The sequence below is a fragment of the Trichoplax adhaerens genome, genomic scaffold, assembly GCF_000150275.1.
Source record: "Trichoplax adhaerens TRIADscaffold_9 genomic scaffold, whole genome shotgun sequence".
NCBI classification, from domain to species: Eukaryota; Metazoa; Placozoa; class Uniplacotomia; order Trichoplacea; family Trichoplacidae; genus Trichoplax; species Trichoplax adhaerens.
This window is the reverse complement of record NW_002060951.1, coordinates 2,326,572-2,339,868: the sequence shown is the minus strand read 5'-3', so window position 1 is coordinate 2,339,868 and position 13,297 is coordinate 2,326,572. Positions and strand designations below refer to the sequence as shown.

The 13,297-nt window shown below is 34.7% G+C and overlaps 3 protein-coding genes across 3 annotated transcripts; 2 read left to right on the top strand and 1 right to left on the bottom strand.

Annotated features, from left to right (window-relative positions):
* Positions 1-192: 192 nt before the first annotated feature.
* On the top strand, positions 193-5,538 carry TRIADDRAFT_63365 (expressed hypothetical protein; the record flags this gene model as incomplete). Its single annotated transcript, XM_002115130.1, has 10 exons — positions 193-217; positions 2,885-3,004; positions 3,274-3,440; positions 3,651-3,755; positions 3,859-4,020; positions 4,125-4,362; positions 4,479-4,630; positions 4,717-4,852; positions 5,051-5,178; positions 5,438-5,538. 9 exons carry the CDS (start codon positions 193-195, stop codon positions 5,173-5,175), a joined length of 1,230 nt encoding a protein of 409 aa, XP_002115166.1. The 3' UTR covers positions 5,176-5,178; positions 5,438-5,538.
* Positions 5,539-5,803: 265 nt separating this feature from the next.
* Positions 5,804-8,207, bottom strand: TRIADDRAFT_59049 (uncharacterized protein; the record flags this gene model as incomplete). Its single annotated transcript, XM_002114951.1, has 9 exons — positions 5,804-5,928; positions 6,037-6,172; positions 6,324-6,475; positions 6,660-6,897; positions 6,985-7,149; positions 7,266-7,370; positions 7,458-7,624; positions 7,776-7,919; positions 8,183-8,207. 9 exons carry the CDS (start codon positions 8,205-8,207, stop codon positions 5,804-5,806), a joined length of 1,257 nt encoding a protein of 418 aa, XP_002114987.1.
* A 2,233-nt stretch (positions 8,208-10,440) lies between these two features.
* On the top strand, positions 10,441-12,155 carry TRIADDRAFT_28964 (uncharacterized protein; the record flags this gene model as incomplete). Its single annotated transcript, XM_002115129.1, has 9 exons — positions 10,441-10,505; positions 10,641-10,746; positions 10,830-10,929; positions 10,993-11,079; positions 11,219-11,280; positions 11,351-11,424; positions 11,510-11,559; positions 11,643-11,825; positions 11,908-12,155. Coding segments are annotated over 9 exons (975 nt in total), but the record flags the coding sequence as incomplete, so codon positions are not given.
* Between the last annotated feature and the right edge of the window lie 1,142 nt (positions 12,156-13,297).

The following is a 13,297-nucleotide window of genomic DNA, read 5'->3' as shown; positions in this document are numbered from 1 at the left end:
TTACTACCGGTGAATAACTCCAATGGAATACCATTGCCAGGCCTTATTACGGATTTCCTTACACCTTTAATATCTGGCATACCGATTGAAATTATTAATCGTTAATCACGAAGTCTAAGGCAAAATAAATTAATGGCAGATAATGTTCGAGAATATTCGTAAGGAAATTTGAACCGTCTACAGTACTACGTCATGGACTACCGGTATACAGTACAGTGTACGGTGTACCCGAAAAAATCCACTACGACTCCAGTCCGATCGATGCAGTACTGTACAGTGTGTACTATAGTACACTATACTGTACTGTACAATACTGTACAGTACAATACGGTACAGTACTAACTGTACACAGTGTACACTGTACAGTCTATGTACAGTACAGTACAGTACTGTACCGCAATCAGCTCCTCATTTTGGGCAACAAACAGCCATTGACTTTAGTATACTGTAGTGTACAGTATGACTGTATGTATAGAATTTGAGGCAAATTTTGCAGCTTTACTATAATTTATTTTGCCTAATAGCACTGGCTCACATCGTACAGTACAATACGGTACAGTACTAACTGTACAGTCCATGTACTGTACTGCACAGCAATCAGCTCCTCATTTTGGGCAACAAACAGCCGTTGACTTTAGTATGACAGTGTGTACTAAAGTACAGTACACTATCTGTATGTATAGAATTTGAGGCAAACTTTGCAGCTTTACTACAATTTAATTTGCCTAATAGCACTGGCTCACATCGTACAGTACAATACGGTACAGTACTAACTGTACAGTCCATGTACTGCACAGCAATCAGCTCCACATTTTGGGCAACAAACAGCCGTTGACTTTAGTATAGTGTACAGTATGACAGTGTGTACTAAAGTACACTATCTTTATGTATAGAATTTGAGGCAAATTTTGCAGCTTTACTATAATTTATTTTGCCTAATAGCACTCTAAATAGAACTGGCTCACATCAGTGTGAACCAGTTGGAATTAGAGTAAGAGTACTGTAAGCTAATATAAAATTTAAGGCAAATTTTGCAGCTCTACTACAATTTATATTGCCTAATAGCACTGGCTCACATCGTACAGTACAATACGGTACAGTACTAACTGTATAGTCCATGTACTGCACAGCAATCAGCTCCTCATTTTGGGCAACAAACAGCCGTTAACTTTAGTATAGTGTACAGTATGACAGTGTGTACTAAAGTACACTATCTGTATGTATAGAATTTGAGGCAAATTTTGCAGCTTTACTACAATTTATTTTGCTTAATAGCAGTCTAAATAGAACTGGCTCACATCAGTGTGAACCAGTTGGAATTAGAGTAAGAGTACTGTAAGCTAATATAAAATTTGAGGCAAATTTTGCAGCTCTACTACAATTTATATTGCCTAATAGCACTGGCTCACATCGTACAGTACTAACTGTACGGTGTACAGTCCATGTACTGCACCGCAATCAGCTCCACATTTTGGGCAACAAACAGCCGTTAACTTTAGTATAGTGTACAGTATGATGTACGGCACAGTACATCAGCGTTCGATTAATTAATATATCGTGACTGTACCCTACTGCACACGCTGTACTGTATAGTACCATAAAAATCATTGGTTCTGATCTTGAAGTTCTTCATCGTCACAAACTGTCGTACAGGTGGTCGGCCATTTAATAACTACTACCGGTTTCGAGCTGGTTATTATCAAAGCTACAACTTTATCCTTCATCGTAATAGAGTAACTTGCAGCTCCGTCTGCATTCTGCATCATGACAACAACATTAGCGTTGCAATTAGGAGCCATAACTTGCCGGGCTGGTTCAGTAGGTAGGATAGGTACTGTACATCGTAGAGCATGCAACGTGTGTAAAATCGACTGATCTCTTCGTCCATTGCTAGTGTTGTATTTTGTGTAAAATACTTTTACAAAGTTGGCAACGACAGAATGTATGCCCGTATGTTGTCTTTACTGTACTGTATTGTAGGGAGAGAGGATGAGGATCAACAGTTTCATTAAGGAGTTTCTGTATGACTATGTTGACTGTATATTGCACTGCGATACTATTGTACTAACCTTACAGTATTATGCAATCTTCTGACTTCTATGCTTCCAAAGTTTGCACACATTTATAACATTGGCCTAAACAAAATAGAATCTTGATCGAAAGTATCCATGTTTTTTCGCCATAGAGCGTGTTGAATGTACAGTACTGTACTGTATTGTCTATCAACTATCTTGGAGAGATGCTGTAGCACGTGTAAAATGTAAACTGATATTGTAGATTGCTGGGTATAATTTTAATTTGTTATCAATTATATCTTATCAAGCCCATAGGTTTTCGTTCCTGAACGGCAAGCTTAGGAATATTGCTGGTACTGTATAACACAATTATACATATTTGCTATTTCTTTACAAATTTCTAGTTGATATTGAATACCGTATGACGTGTACGCACGAGTCATAGTTAACAGGTGTACCTGTGCTCCGTGAAATTGATTGCAAGTAAAGGATATACGCATACTTTACTGTAACAACGATTACTTAATGAATTGCTTACTGTATGTTAAGATACTGTTTACAGTCGTAGATACGAGTATGTATCAATGCGCAGCTTGTACCATTATTTTGGACGTATATCATATTGTAACACTACGAACGTGTATACGTTTTCATGGCAATATTGTATAACCTATAAAAAAAAAGATAAAAAGATGTAAAAGATATAATGTGAAATATTTTTTCCACTTATTCATTAACTTTTATCAAAGTAGTATGAATAGAGCGCTATTACAGTAAATGAAGAATAGGCATATCTGCAATAGGCGACATATCGTGGTTAGACTTATACATTAAGATATATATTAAATTTCGTAATATTGTAATTGCAGTTCGGGCAATGTCAGCAGATGCCAAGAAGACTTATTCCAGGGATAAACCGCATATTAATATTGGCACCATTGGCCATGTCGATCATGGCAAAACCTCCTTAACGGCAGCAATAACTAAATGTAAGAGAATTCAATTACGAGTATAATAAAAACTTACCCTCGTATTGCACTCTACTGTACATTGGATCATTCCCATATTTTACTGAATATCGTACGATTATACTCTATCAATTATCAAAAAATGATAGTAATATAATAATACAGGATATATTATACCGTCAAGCTACTACAGCAGTTCGCCAATTATATACTAAATACGAAATAAATATCTTACTCAAACACCTGCTTGGATTACAAAATAAGGGGTTAAACTTTCTTTTACAAAATAGTACTGCAAGAGCGTGGGCAGGCAAAGTATAAGGCCTACGATGAAATCGATAATGCACCTGAGGAAAAAGCACGTGGAATTACTATTAAAACGGCAAACGTAGAATATGAAACCGATCAAAGGCATTATGGACATATTGATTGCCCTGGTCATGCCGATTACATAAAGGTGCGAAGTAGATTGGATTCATTGTATAAAATTATTTAACATTTAGTAATAGTAAAAAAGCATTGCCTATATTAATTATACAGTACACTTATATAATGTCTAACTGAAATAGCCAATTATACTTATAATATATACAATATGATATAGGTATGTGCATATAAGTAGCGCTGCCCAGTTGCACCCTAACATTGGTAACAATCTATTTTTTAGAATATGATAACTGGGGCTGCTCGTATGGATGGAGCTATCTTAGTTGTTGCAGCAACTGATGGTGCTATGCCGCAAACTAAAGAACATGTTTTGTTGGCGAAACAGGTAATGCCTTTTCTTAATTACCACAGCATTTCGTAACGAAATTTCCTCTGATCAGTTACCAATACTGCTAAATTTTTTAACATTTCTGCCGTAATTTTCCTAGATTGGTGTCAAACATATGGTAGTTTATGTTAATAAGGCAGATACAATTGACGATAACGAAATGCTTGAGCTAGTTGAATTAGAAATTAGAGATTTACTCCAAGAACATGGTTATGATGAGGACACTCCGGTTATCATCGGATCGGCACTATGCGCTCTAGAGGTTGGAAGGCTTTACTTATTCACTAATTTAAATCTGCGTATCTTGGTACCTTTATGATACAAGATATCAATAACATTAAAGAATCTGATTTTGTAAATGAATAGAATCGAAATCCTGAGCTCGGTGTCAAGTCTGTCGAAAAATTAATGGAAGCTATAGATGCTCACATACCTATTCCTGAAAGAGAGTTAGATAAACCATTTTTACTACCAGTTGAAGGCGTGTTTAGTATTCCAGGTCGAGGGACCGTTGTTACTGGCTGTTTAGAACGGGGAATTATTAAGAAAGGAAGTGATGCAGAATTTGTTGGCAAAAAATCCAATATAAAAACAGTAATTACAGGTACTTTAACAATACTGTACTGTAATTTATGATGAATACATGATTTATCACCAATATTATCGCCTTTATAAATTTGTGATGTAGGAGTTACACGAGTATTTATGCTTGAATTGCAGGTATTGAAATGTTTCATAAGAATTTAGATCAGGCTCAAGCTGGTGATAATATGGGGGCACTAGTACGTGGTATAAAGCGTGAAGACATTAAGCGAGGAATGGTGCTATGTGCGGCCGATACTGTCAAATCTTATACCAAGGCTAAAGCTCAGGTGTGTAAATGAAGCGTGAAACTGAAGGCAATAAAATTTATGACTTTGGTAACGGTCACATTCTTTGGAATTTATCTCTCTTCTAGCTTTATATGCTATCGACTGAGGAAGGTGGCCGCAAAACTCCGATTGTTACAAACTACGCACCCGTTTTATATACTCGTACAGCTGATGTAGCTGCAAGAGTTGAATTACCATCAGGCAAAGAGATGTGTATGCCAGGTATAAAAATTACTACATTATTTTTCTTTCATGTTTAGTCTGTGGTCTGAGCAATTTGAGGTACAGTATATACTCGTATGTATGCATATGTATATGCATATACGTATAATCTGCAATTGGTTATTTTGACAATTAATATACTTAATATGAGCACTTTTATTAACTTCGTAATGAATATCTGATCCGTATTAACGTTAGGTGAAGACTGCGAAGTAACCTTTACACTTCAATCTGATTTACCTCTCGAAGAAAAGCAAAGATTCACCTTGCGAGATGGTCATTCAACTGTTGGAACAGGCATTATTACACAAATTCTGGGATAAACTGTAAATATAACAATATTTGTTGATAGCTGACTTTAACGTTTTGGTAATTAATTGATTAAATTATATTGGCGAATCATTGTTGAATAAGCCCTAATTGAATTAGCTTTAAATATAGGTTTTACTTAGTCATATAACTTTAGCAATCCACTAATACGGAGTTGTTGACTGCGCTTTGAATTACAAATACTCTTTCCCAGAATTTAATCAGTTTAAAACTTTTTTTAACATTTTATTTCTATCAAATTTATGCTACAACTAGATTGCCGGGAATTATTTCATGCCGCCGAAGAATACACTGCTAACATAATCTGTATTCAATATAAACTGCAAATCTGCAATAAAGATTGTATTGGCAATATTAAATATATATATATCACGGCACTCTTTAAAAATTCCTGGTACATTTATGTTATAAGTGACTGATTACAAAGTGCTATGTCTACCAACGGTATTACTAGTGAACATCATAAGATGTGTAATAGAAAGCTGCTTCTTATTAGTTTCACTAGAGCCTGATGCAATAGCGAATTGAGAGTATCTTGATCTCTCGACTAAGCTTTAAGCACACCGTACGCGTATAAATAGTTTTAATTTACTGATCTAATAATTTTTATTTCAGTTTGTTTCATTTAAGGTATTTCGTGACAATTCCAGTTCCTACAGTCTGATTTGAATCTCGTAATGTAAATCGCTGATTCACTTCTAAGGGCATGTCTGTATGCAAAGTGATTACCATGTTTGCATCTTCACCTAATAGCATGAAAACAAATTAATTAAACAAAATCATAAGCCAGATTAAGAATATTTATAGATTACAATCGTATTTTTATCAGTAGCGTCAATTTTAAAAATAAATACCAGGCATTAACATTTCCTTATCATCTGGTAGCATTAGCTTGCAGGTAACATCTGCAGTCCGGGTGAATAATTGTGGAGAATAATTGCTAATCACCGGTTTGTGTCTACCGCCTTCAGTTTTTTGCAATAGGTAAACCTTAAACAGACAGAAATGTTACTATCAATTATTGATTTGGATATTGGCAAGAAGCTGCTGCAATCAGTTATCACCCATTGATTAGTCATGCATTACGCTACAACTTCTTTTATTTAATGACTGTCGGGCAACGATTAATAACTTAACAAACCTGAGCTTCAAATTTTGTGAATGATTTCACTGTTCCTGGAGCTGCCATCACCATTCCCCTTTTGACCTGATCGCGCTTCAAACCTCGAACTAAAGCTCCAATATTATCACCAGGTCTAGCTTCATCAAGGCTTTTTCTAAACATTTCGATACCTGTAACACAACGTAAGGCCCTGAGCGTAGAATTTTTCGATTAATAGTGCCTTCAACTGACTACGTAGCAGAAGTTACCTTACGATCTGGGAAACGATTAAAATATGTCATGAATTTAATCTGCCCAGGAAGTTGGTTATTAATTTAAAATTAGGTCGATTACAAAGATATAGTCTTAATTTACCAGTGATAATAGACTTTAGTTCAGAATTTCGACCAACAAATTGTACTTCATCTCCTTTCTTGAGTATTCCACGTTCAACTCTACCAGTGATAACGGTACCTCTACCCGATATCGAATAAGTATCTTCCACTGGTAAGAGGAAAGGTTTCTCTAAATCTCTTTTGGGTTCTGGAATATGCCTATCAATTTCATCTAGTAACTTCATTATAGAATCCCTCCCAAGTTCTGGTTTTCGGCCCTAACGGGTCAGGTTGCTAACATAAGTTTTCTTAGAAGAAACAAATTGCTGCGAAGATTTTAATTAAGTTCTGGTTATACCCCATACCTCTAGTGCACATAAAGCAGAGCCCACAACGATAGGTGTTTTCTCACTATCGTAGCCGAATTCATCAAGAATCTCTAACATCTCCAATTGAACTAATTCGATCATCTCTTTATCCTCTACGACATCAGCTTTGTTGACGTAAACACAAATTTCTTTTATACCCACCTTGATTAAGAACAATAGAGATATTATTTTCGCAGTTAAAAAAATGAATGGCACATTAATTTCACAATTGAACTTTAGAAGGTAGAGCGGAGCACATTTATGTTGTCACTTGTCACCTGCTTTGCTAGGAGGAGATGCTCTCGAGTTTGCGGCATCTGGCCTTCCGTACCAGCGACTACTAATATCGCGCCATCCATTTGTGCAGCTCCTGTAATCATATTCTGATTCAAAGAGCTAAGTCACGGATTTGTTGATGGTAAACTAGTACAGTACAGTATTCCATTAATATCAAAGGTTCACATTCATACCTTTATATAATCTGCATGACCAGGACAATCTATGTGAGCATAGTGACGTTCGTTAGTAGAATATTCAACATGCGCAGTGGAAATTGTGATTCCGCGAGCTCTTTCCTCTGGTGCTCTATCGATTTCTCCATAGGATTTGAATTGTGCGTCTCCTTTTTCAGCCAATACTACGGATATAATCATATGTAGAACGAGCTCCATGAATATTATAAAAATTTTTCCATTCATTGAACGCCCATAGCATCAATCAGTTCACTTGCGCAGTACTAACAACTATGCAGATGGGCATGATGATACAAATTAGATAGCTTAGCAAACCTTTGGTAATTGCAGCAGTCAATGTTGTTTTTCCATGGTCAACATGACCAATCGTTCCGATATTAATATGAGGTCTATCTCTAGTGAAGGTTTTGGTAGCAAAGGCTCGAGCAAATTTTCTTATGGTGGAAAGATAATGTTTTGCTATATGACAAGAAATGATCACATCTTAACATTCATGAATGCAAGCTTACATGAATACAAGTAGAAAAATCAATAAATTTGGTTTAACATTTATCTAGTTCTACTGGACGTAGTTGATGACATTTCAAAGTTAATGGTTTGGATCAGTGTCGGAAAAGGTACCGTATTCGCAATTGCATACTGGTGTAGAGAAATAATTACAGCTTTACTGTTTGTGTATTATTAAGCTAATCGATTGACCAAAAGCTGGAAGCTGAGATTACCTAGTTTTTGTTCACAGGGTGTCATGAAGCTCTCAATTATTAATTATACTGTGCTGTATGTATACATATTTAATGGAGCAGTTAAAAGAAACAATTGATGAATATTCATATTGTTAATATGGATAAGAAATCGTCACAACTGATATGATCCATGGTTGCAATAATATAATTACCTGCTAATCCTGCCATGGCGACCGAATGCAGTATACTTCGTTTTGCACCGAGGTCAAGCTGGACCTTCAATCTTTGATAATAAGCATACTGTACTGTACTGTACACCTGGCATGCACAGTACATAGTACAGTAGGATACAGTACTGTACACCGTACAACAATACAGTACTGTGCTCCAATGCTCTACTGTACTGTACAGTAGTACAACCGTACAGTACAGTACTTACACTGAATTATGGGGACAGGCTAGTTTGAAGCCTTGTGCATTTTACTCTGGTCTTGGTGCCAGTTGGGATAAAAGTTGGGATAAAATGGCAGGCTACGACGCTGAAACAGGAATACTGCATGTTCCCATCGCTATATTTTCTGCCGTTATAGCTATAGTTATTACAATTATTTGTATTTATAAACAAAAAAGTAAGGAGAGGATAGAACGCCAAACTTACGATAAGTTATTTGATAGTGGGAGTAGTAATCAGGAGAAAGATAATACTGGTGATTCGAGTGCAACCGTTAGTAAAAAAAGAGCCAAACATGTTAGCGGTAAAAAATTTCCCAGCCCTCCAGTTTTATCCCATCCATTACTATTAACTACATTGAAAGGTCATACTGGCGATGTTATCGATATTGAGTTTAGTATAAATGCTAAATACTTGGCATCAACATCTGAAGGTAATGTACGTATATACTGTATAAATTAAAATTTAGATACTGTAGTTGAGCTAATGATTTCATTGCAGCCCTTGAATAAATGAATTCCCCATCACGGGTGATTCACGGCTCATGGAAAATTGCCTTTGCTTTAATGGCGTAATTTTTCATTTTAGTATCTGCTACTGACGTGGATTACTAAAATTGATACATTATTAGATTGCATGTCATTGATTATTATATTATTACTATTAGCTTTGCTTTAGATAATCGTGTAACACTCGTAGATTTTAGGACCTATAGATGCTGTATCATTGAAATAAGCTATTTTTGCTACTTAATTTACTGAATAGGATAAGATATAAATTTGCTTTATGCTAACTTCCTGCTCAGGATATGGCGGATAAGGCTAATTTAAATCAGACTTTACTGTAGTCTGATAATACCCTAAAGCTCTACCACCTATCAGATTAGTTATTTTCGATTCTTTAAAAGCTATTAAGTGCTTTCAATGGCAATGTTGAATGACGGGCAACTTACTTATTGTTCCGTAACAATAATTTTAACTCTAAATAGGAGACTAGATCATTCTGACATATGCATCTAGTACAGTAGTTAAGATTTTAACTGAATGGGCAATATAGTCTGGAAGATATTGAACATACATAATTTTTATTCGTATGTCATACTGTAGTGATATATCACTGCTTTTTCATACTATGACTCACTATGGTTGGATTTACTTGCTAGCGCTAACTGAAATAGTCAGTACTGTAGTCTGTGTTAGACTTAAATTCATGCCGTTCATATCTGAGCAAAATTTATAGCTATTAGTGTGCATTGTTTTCAATAGTTCTGCGATATAATATACGAAATATCTGTATTTATCGGCTACTAAGTAGAAATACAAGCATATTATGCAAACAAAGCGATTACAGCTTGTTGTTATAAATACTCACTATTCATATTGCAACTTAACCGAATGATGATCTTTATGATATACTTAATGAAGATCGCAGCGTTAGATTATGGAGTGTTAAAGAATTTAAGAATAAAGAACATAAGTAAGTCAGATATTGATTCATCGTTTTTTCTTTAAAATTAATTGTGGAACTGTTTATTGAATACATTTACACATTATAGAGCAATAAATATGATAATTATTTGTGTATGTAATAAGTGGTTGTATGCTGTACTTATTGCAGCATAAGAAACATGAAAATTAAGTGATCTGTGTTTTACTCAAGAAAATACGATATTAATTGCTTATACAATTGTAGAATAGAATATGTGATTGCTAACACGAGTATACTGAATATGCCTAAGTAATCTGCTTAGCTTGTTGATTTACTTACCAGGCATGATAACAATATCATTTTTGCTATGTAATTATAATGGATTGCGTTGAAGTAAAGAGTGTGTGTATCTTTTACTAGGTATCTTAGAGTCAATGTGGAATTAGATCATGGTTCAAGAATAAGTGTCAGCCCTGATATAAGGTACTGTAATGCTTCAAACTAATTTCGCTGTTACTTTGATATAGTATTTTTATACCTGCTTAAATGTCAAGTAATTATTCTGGTAAGGTTGTATTTATATATGATTTATACATACTAAAAATGAATGACATTTAGAGCGTTCATTGTTTCCCTTGGACAAGAAAATACTATTCGAGTTTTCAAAATTGGCAAAAAAGCCGATGGATCCGGTGAAATTACACCTGCCTATGATTTTCCAGTGGTATAGTTAGCACTTACAAGTGTATCGCATTATAAATAGAGGGATATTTTATCATCATATTAAGCCAATCTCTACTTTTATAGAAACATAAACAAGAAATTATTGCGCTGAACATTGCGCCAACAGGAAAATATATTATGAGCTGTTCAAAAGATACTACTTTGATCATTTGGAGTTTGAAAGGTTTATTGCTTTACTAAATATTTTAAGTAGGCATATTTTAAAGATTGAAAACTTTTGTTGCAGGGGAAGTACTTTGCCAAATTGATACCTTGCAGGTTGTAAATACATATGCAGCGATATCACCTTGTGGGAAATTCGTGGCTACTTCAGGTAGAGTGGCCTTCGTGCGCCATTTGGAGTTACTAGGCTGTTATTATTAGTGATATTATTCCTTGTAACTCAAAGTGTGTTGTAGTGATAGATATATATCGTACATCAATCAACTAATTTTAATTTATTACCTTTTAAGGATTTATTTCGGATGTTAAACTATGGGAAGTCGAGTTTACTAAATCAGACGAATACTCTAAGGTATAGTGCGAGACGATTCCTGCTAAAGTATGGTTACTGTTAAATTAATACACACGCGAACTGCTTTAAGGTTTCGAGGGCCATGGAGTTAAAAGGACATAAGGCAGCCGTTTATTCATTTAATTTTTCTGATGATGTTTCAAAGTTAGTTGGCACTACTGATGTATTCGTAAGTTCATATCATGCATTTCAAAGAAGATTGAACTATCTTCATTATAATCATATACAGAATGGCTACTGTTTCTAAGGATGGATTTTGGAAAATTTGGGATATCAGTGGTACACAATAAATAAATTCAGATTTAGCTATTTGGATTAAATTTTATACATTGTAGAGATGTGATAAAAAATTCTGTTGTCAGTTCATTACAGGTTAGATCAAGATCCGCGTTGTATGATGACCGGAAGTTGCCATACGCAAGGTTTTAGTTTAATAGCCCTGTCACCAGATGCGCGAACAGTTGCTATAGCTTCTGGGACGAGGATAGATTTCTTCTTTGCGTATGACGCAAAATTAGACGAAAGTATCGACAATGTGCATGCTGGTTGGTAATTAGAAGCATTCACTATATTATTCATAAGTAAAATTTTAATATGTAATAGTACCATTGCAAATTCTATCTGCAGAAGTGTTGACCGCAATAAAGTGGCACCCATCTTCCAAATATTTAGCTTCATCTGGTGGAAATGATAGATCAATACGCATTTGGTATAATGCTACTGGTCTCAAAGCTACTATTATAGATTTAACTAGTCGCTTACGGAGAGCAACTTCAGAAACCATTAAGGTGCGATTTTGGACAGCATTAACGAAATTTATAACAGTGCAGCAATATAAGCTATGTTTGCCATGTGAAGCGCTATTACTGAAATAAAGTGCTAAAATTTAAACATGTTAAGAATACCGGCTTAGATAGTAATATCTAAATGTTGTGATCATTAATTATTGTAGGAACGACTGCAGCTGCAAGTTGATGATGCAAAGTAAGAATTTATTTAACATTTCAGGGTGTTACTGTTCTTGGCTATTCATACATAATCTGTAATTATATTTAATTTTCTTCGTGATCTTCGGTTAGAGCTTCATTGGCAGAAATTTTTGACAAAAGCAAGTAATGGCACACTATATTCACTATCTAGATGCCCCGGCAAGATGATGATTAGTTACTTGATGGGAACTTGACTTGTATTTTTGCGAATTTTGTGTAGAGGCAATCATTCAAAATAAATATTGAAATGAAGTTACGTAAAATAGGCAGCTACTCGTGTACATGCGCTTCGGATAAATTCTAAGGAATATTTACTGTGTCTCCCTTTGTACTTACAGTATCACAAATGAGAAGTTTTAATGAAATACTATTTTACAGTTTAATTTTATTCAATTTAGTTTTAAGTAGGCGATTTTTTGCATATGATAAAATGGAGCATACTTTCTAGAGGAGAATGAAAGGCCTAAATCCTTTAATTATGATAAAAACAAGAGTTTATTTCACTTTCTAAAACGCATTTAATGACATTAAGTTGCTAGAGTTACATAAAGATCATGGTCATTTTTACCGATAATTATAATAAAAGAGTAGCATTTAAACTTGTTTATTTCATTGTAGTATACTAAAATTGTGAAGTAGAACGCTTTAGGAAGTATAAAGGCTGATTCATTTAAGTAAGTTGACGATGCAACGATGTCCTATACATACCAAATACTCACAGTCTTCGATATCATCGAGCACTGTAGTATATACTAGTTCCTAGATATTGTTATATTGCGAACTTGCGAGTATGCATGTATTGGATATGTATATATATATATATATACTTGTATGCAATTAATGTGGTAGTAATGATTGTAATGAGCTAAAATGCGTTGAGGCATAATATTAGGTTGTATCTATTTTAGATAAACGCAGTTTTCATAAGATATTATATGTAAAATATCACACCGCTTAGGACACAAACCTATAATTAATTGTAATAATTCGTAAATATGGAACCAACCGTAGTATTTCAACAATTTTAA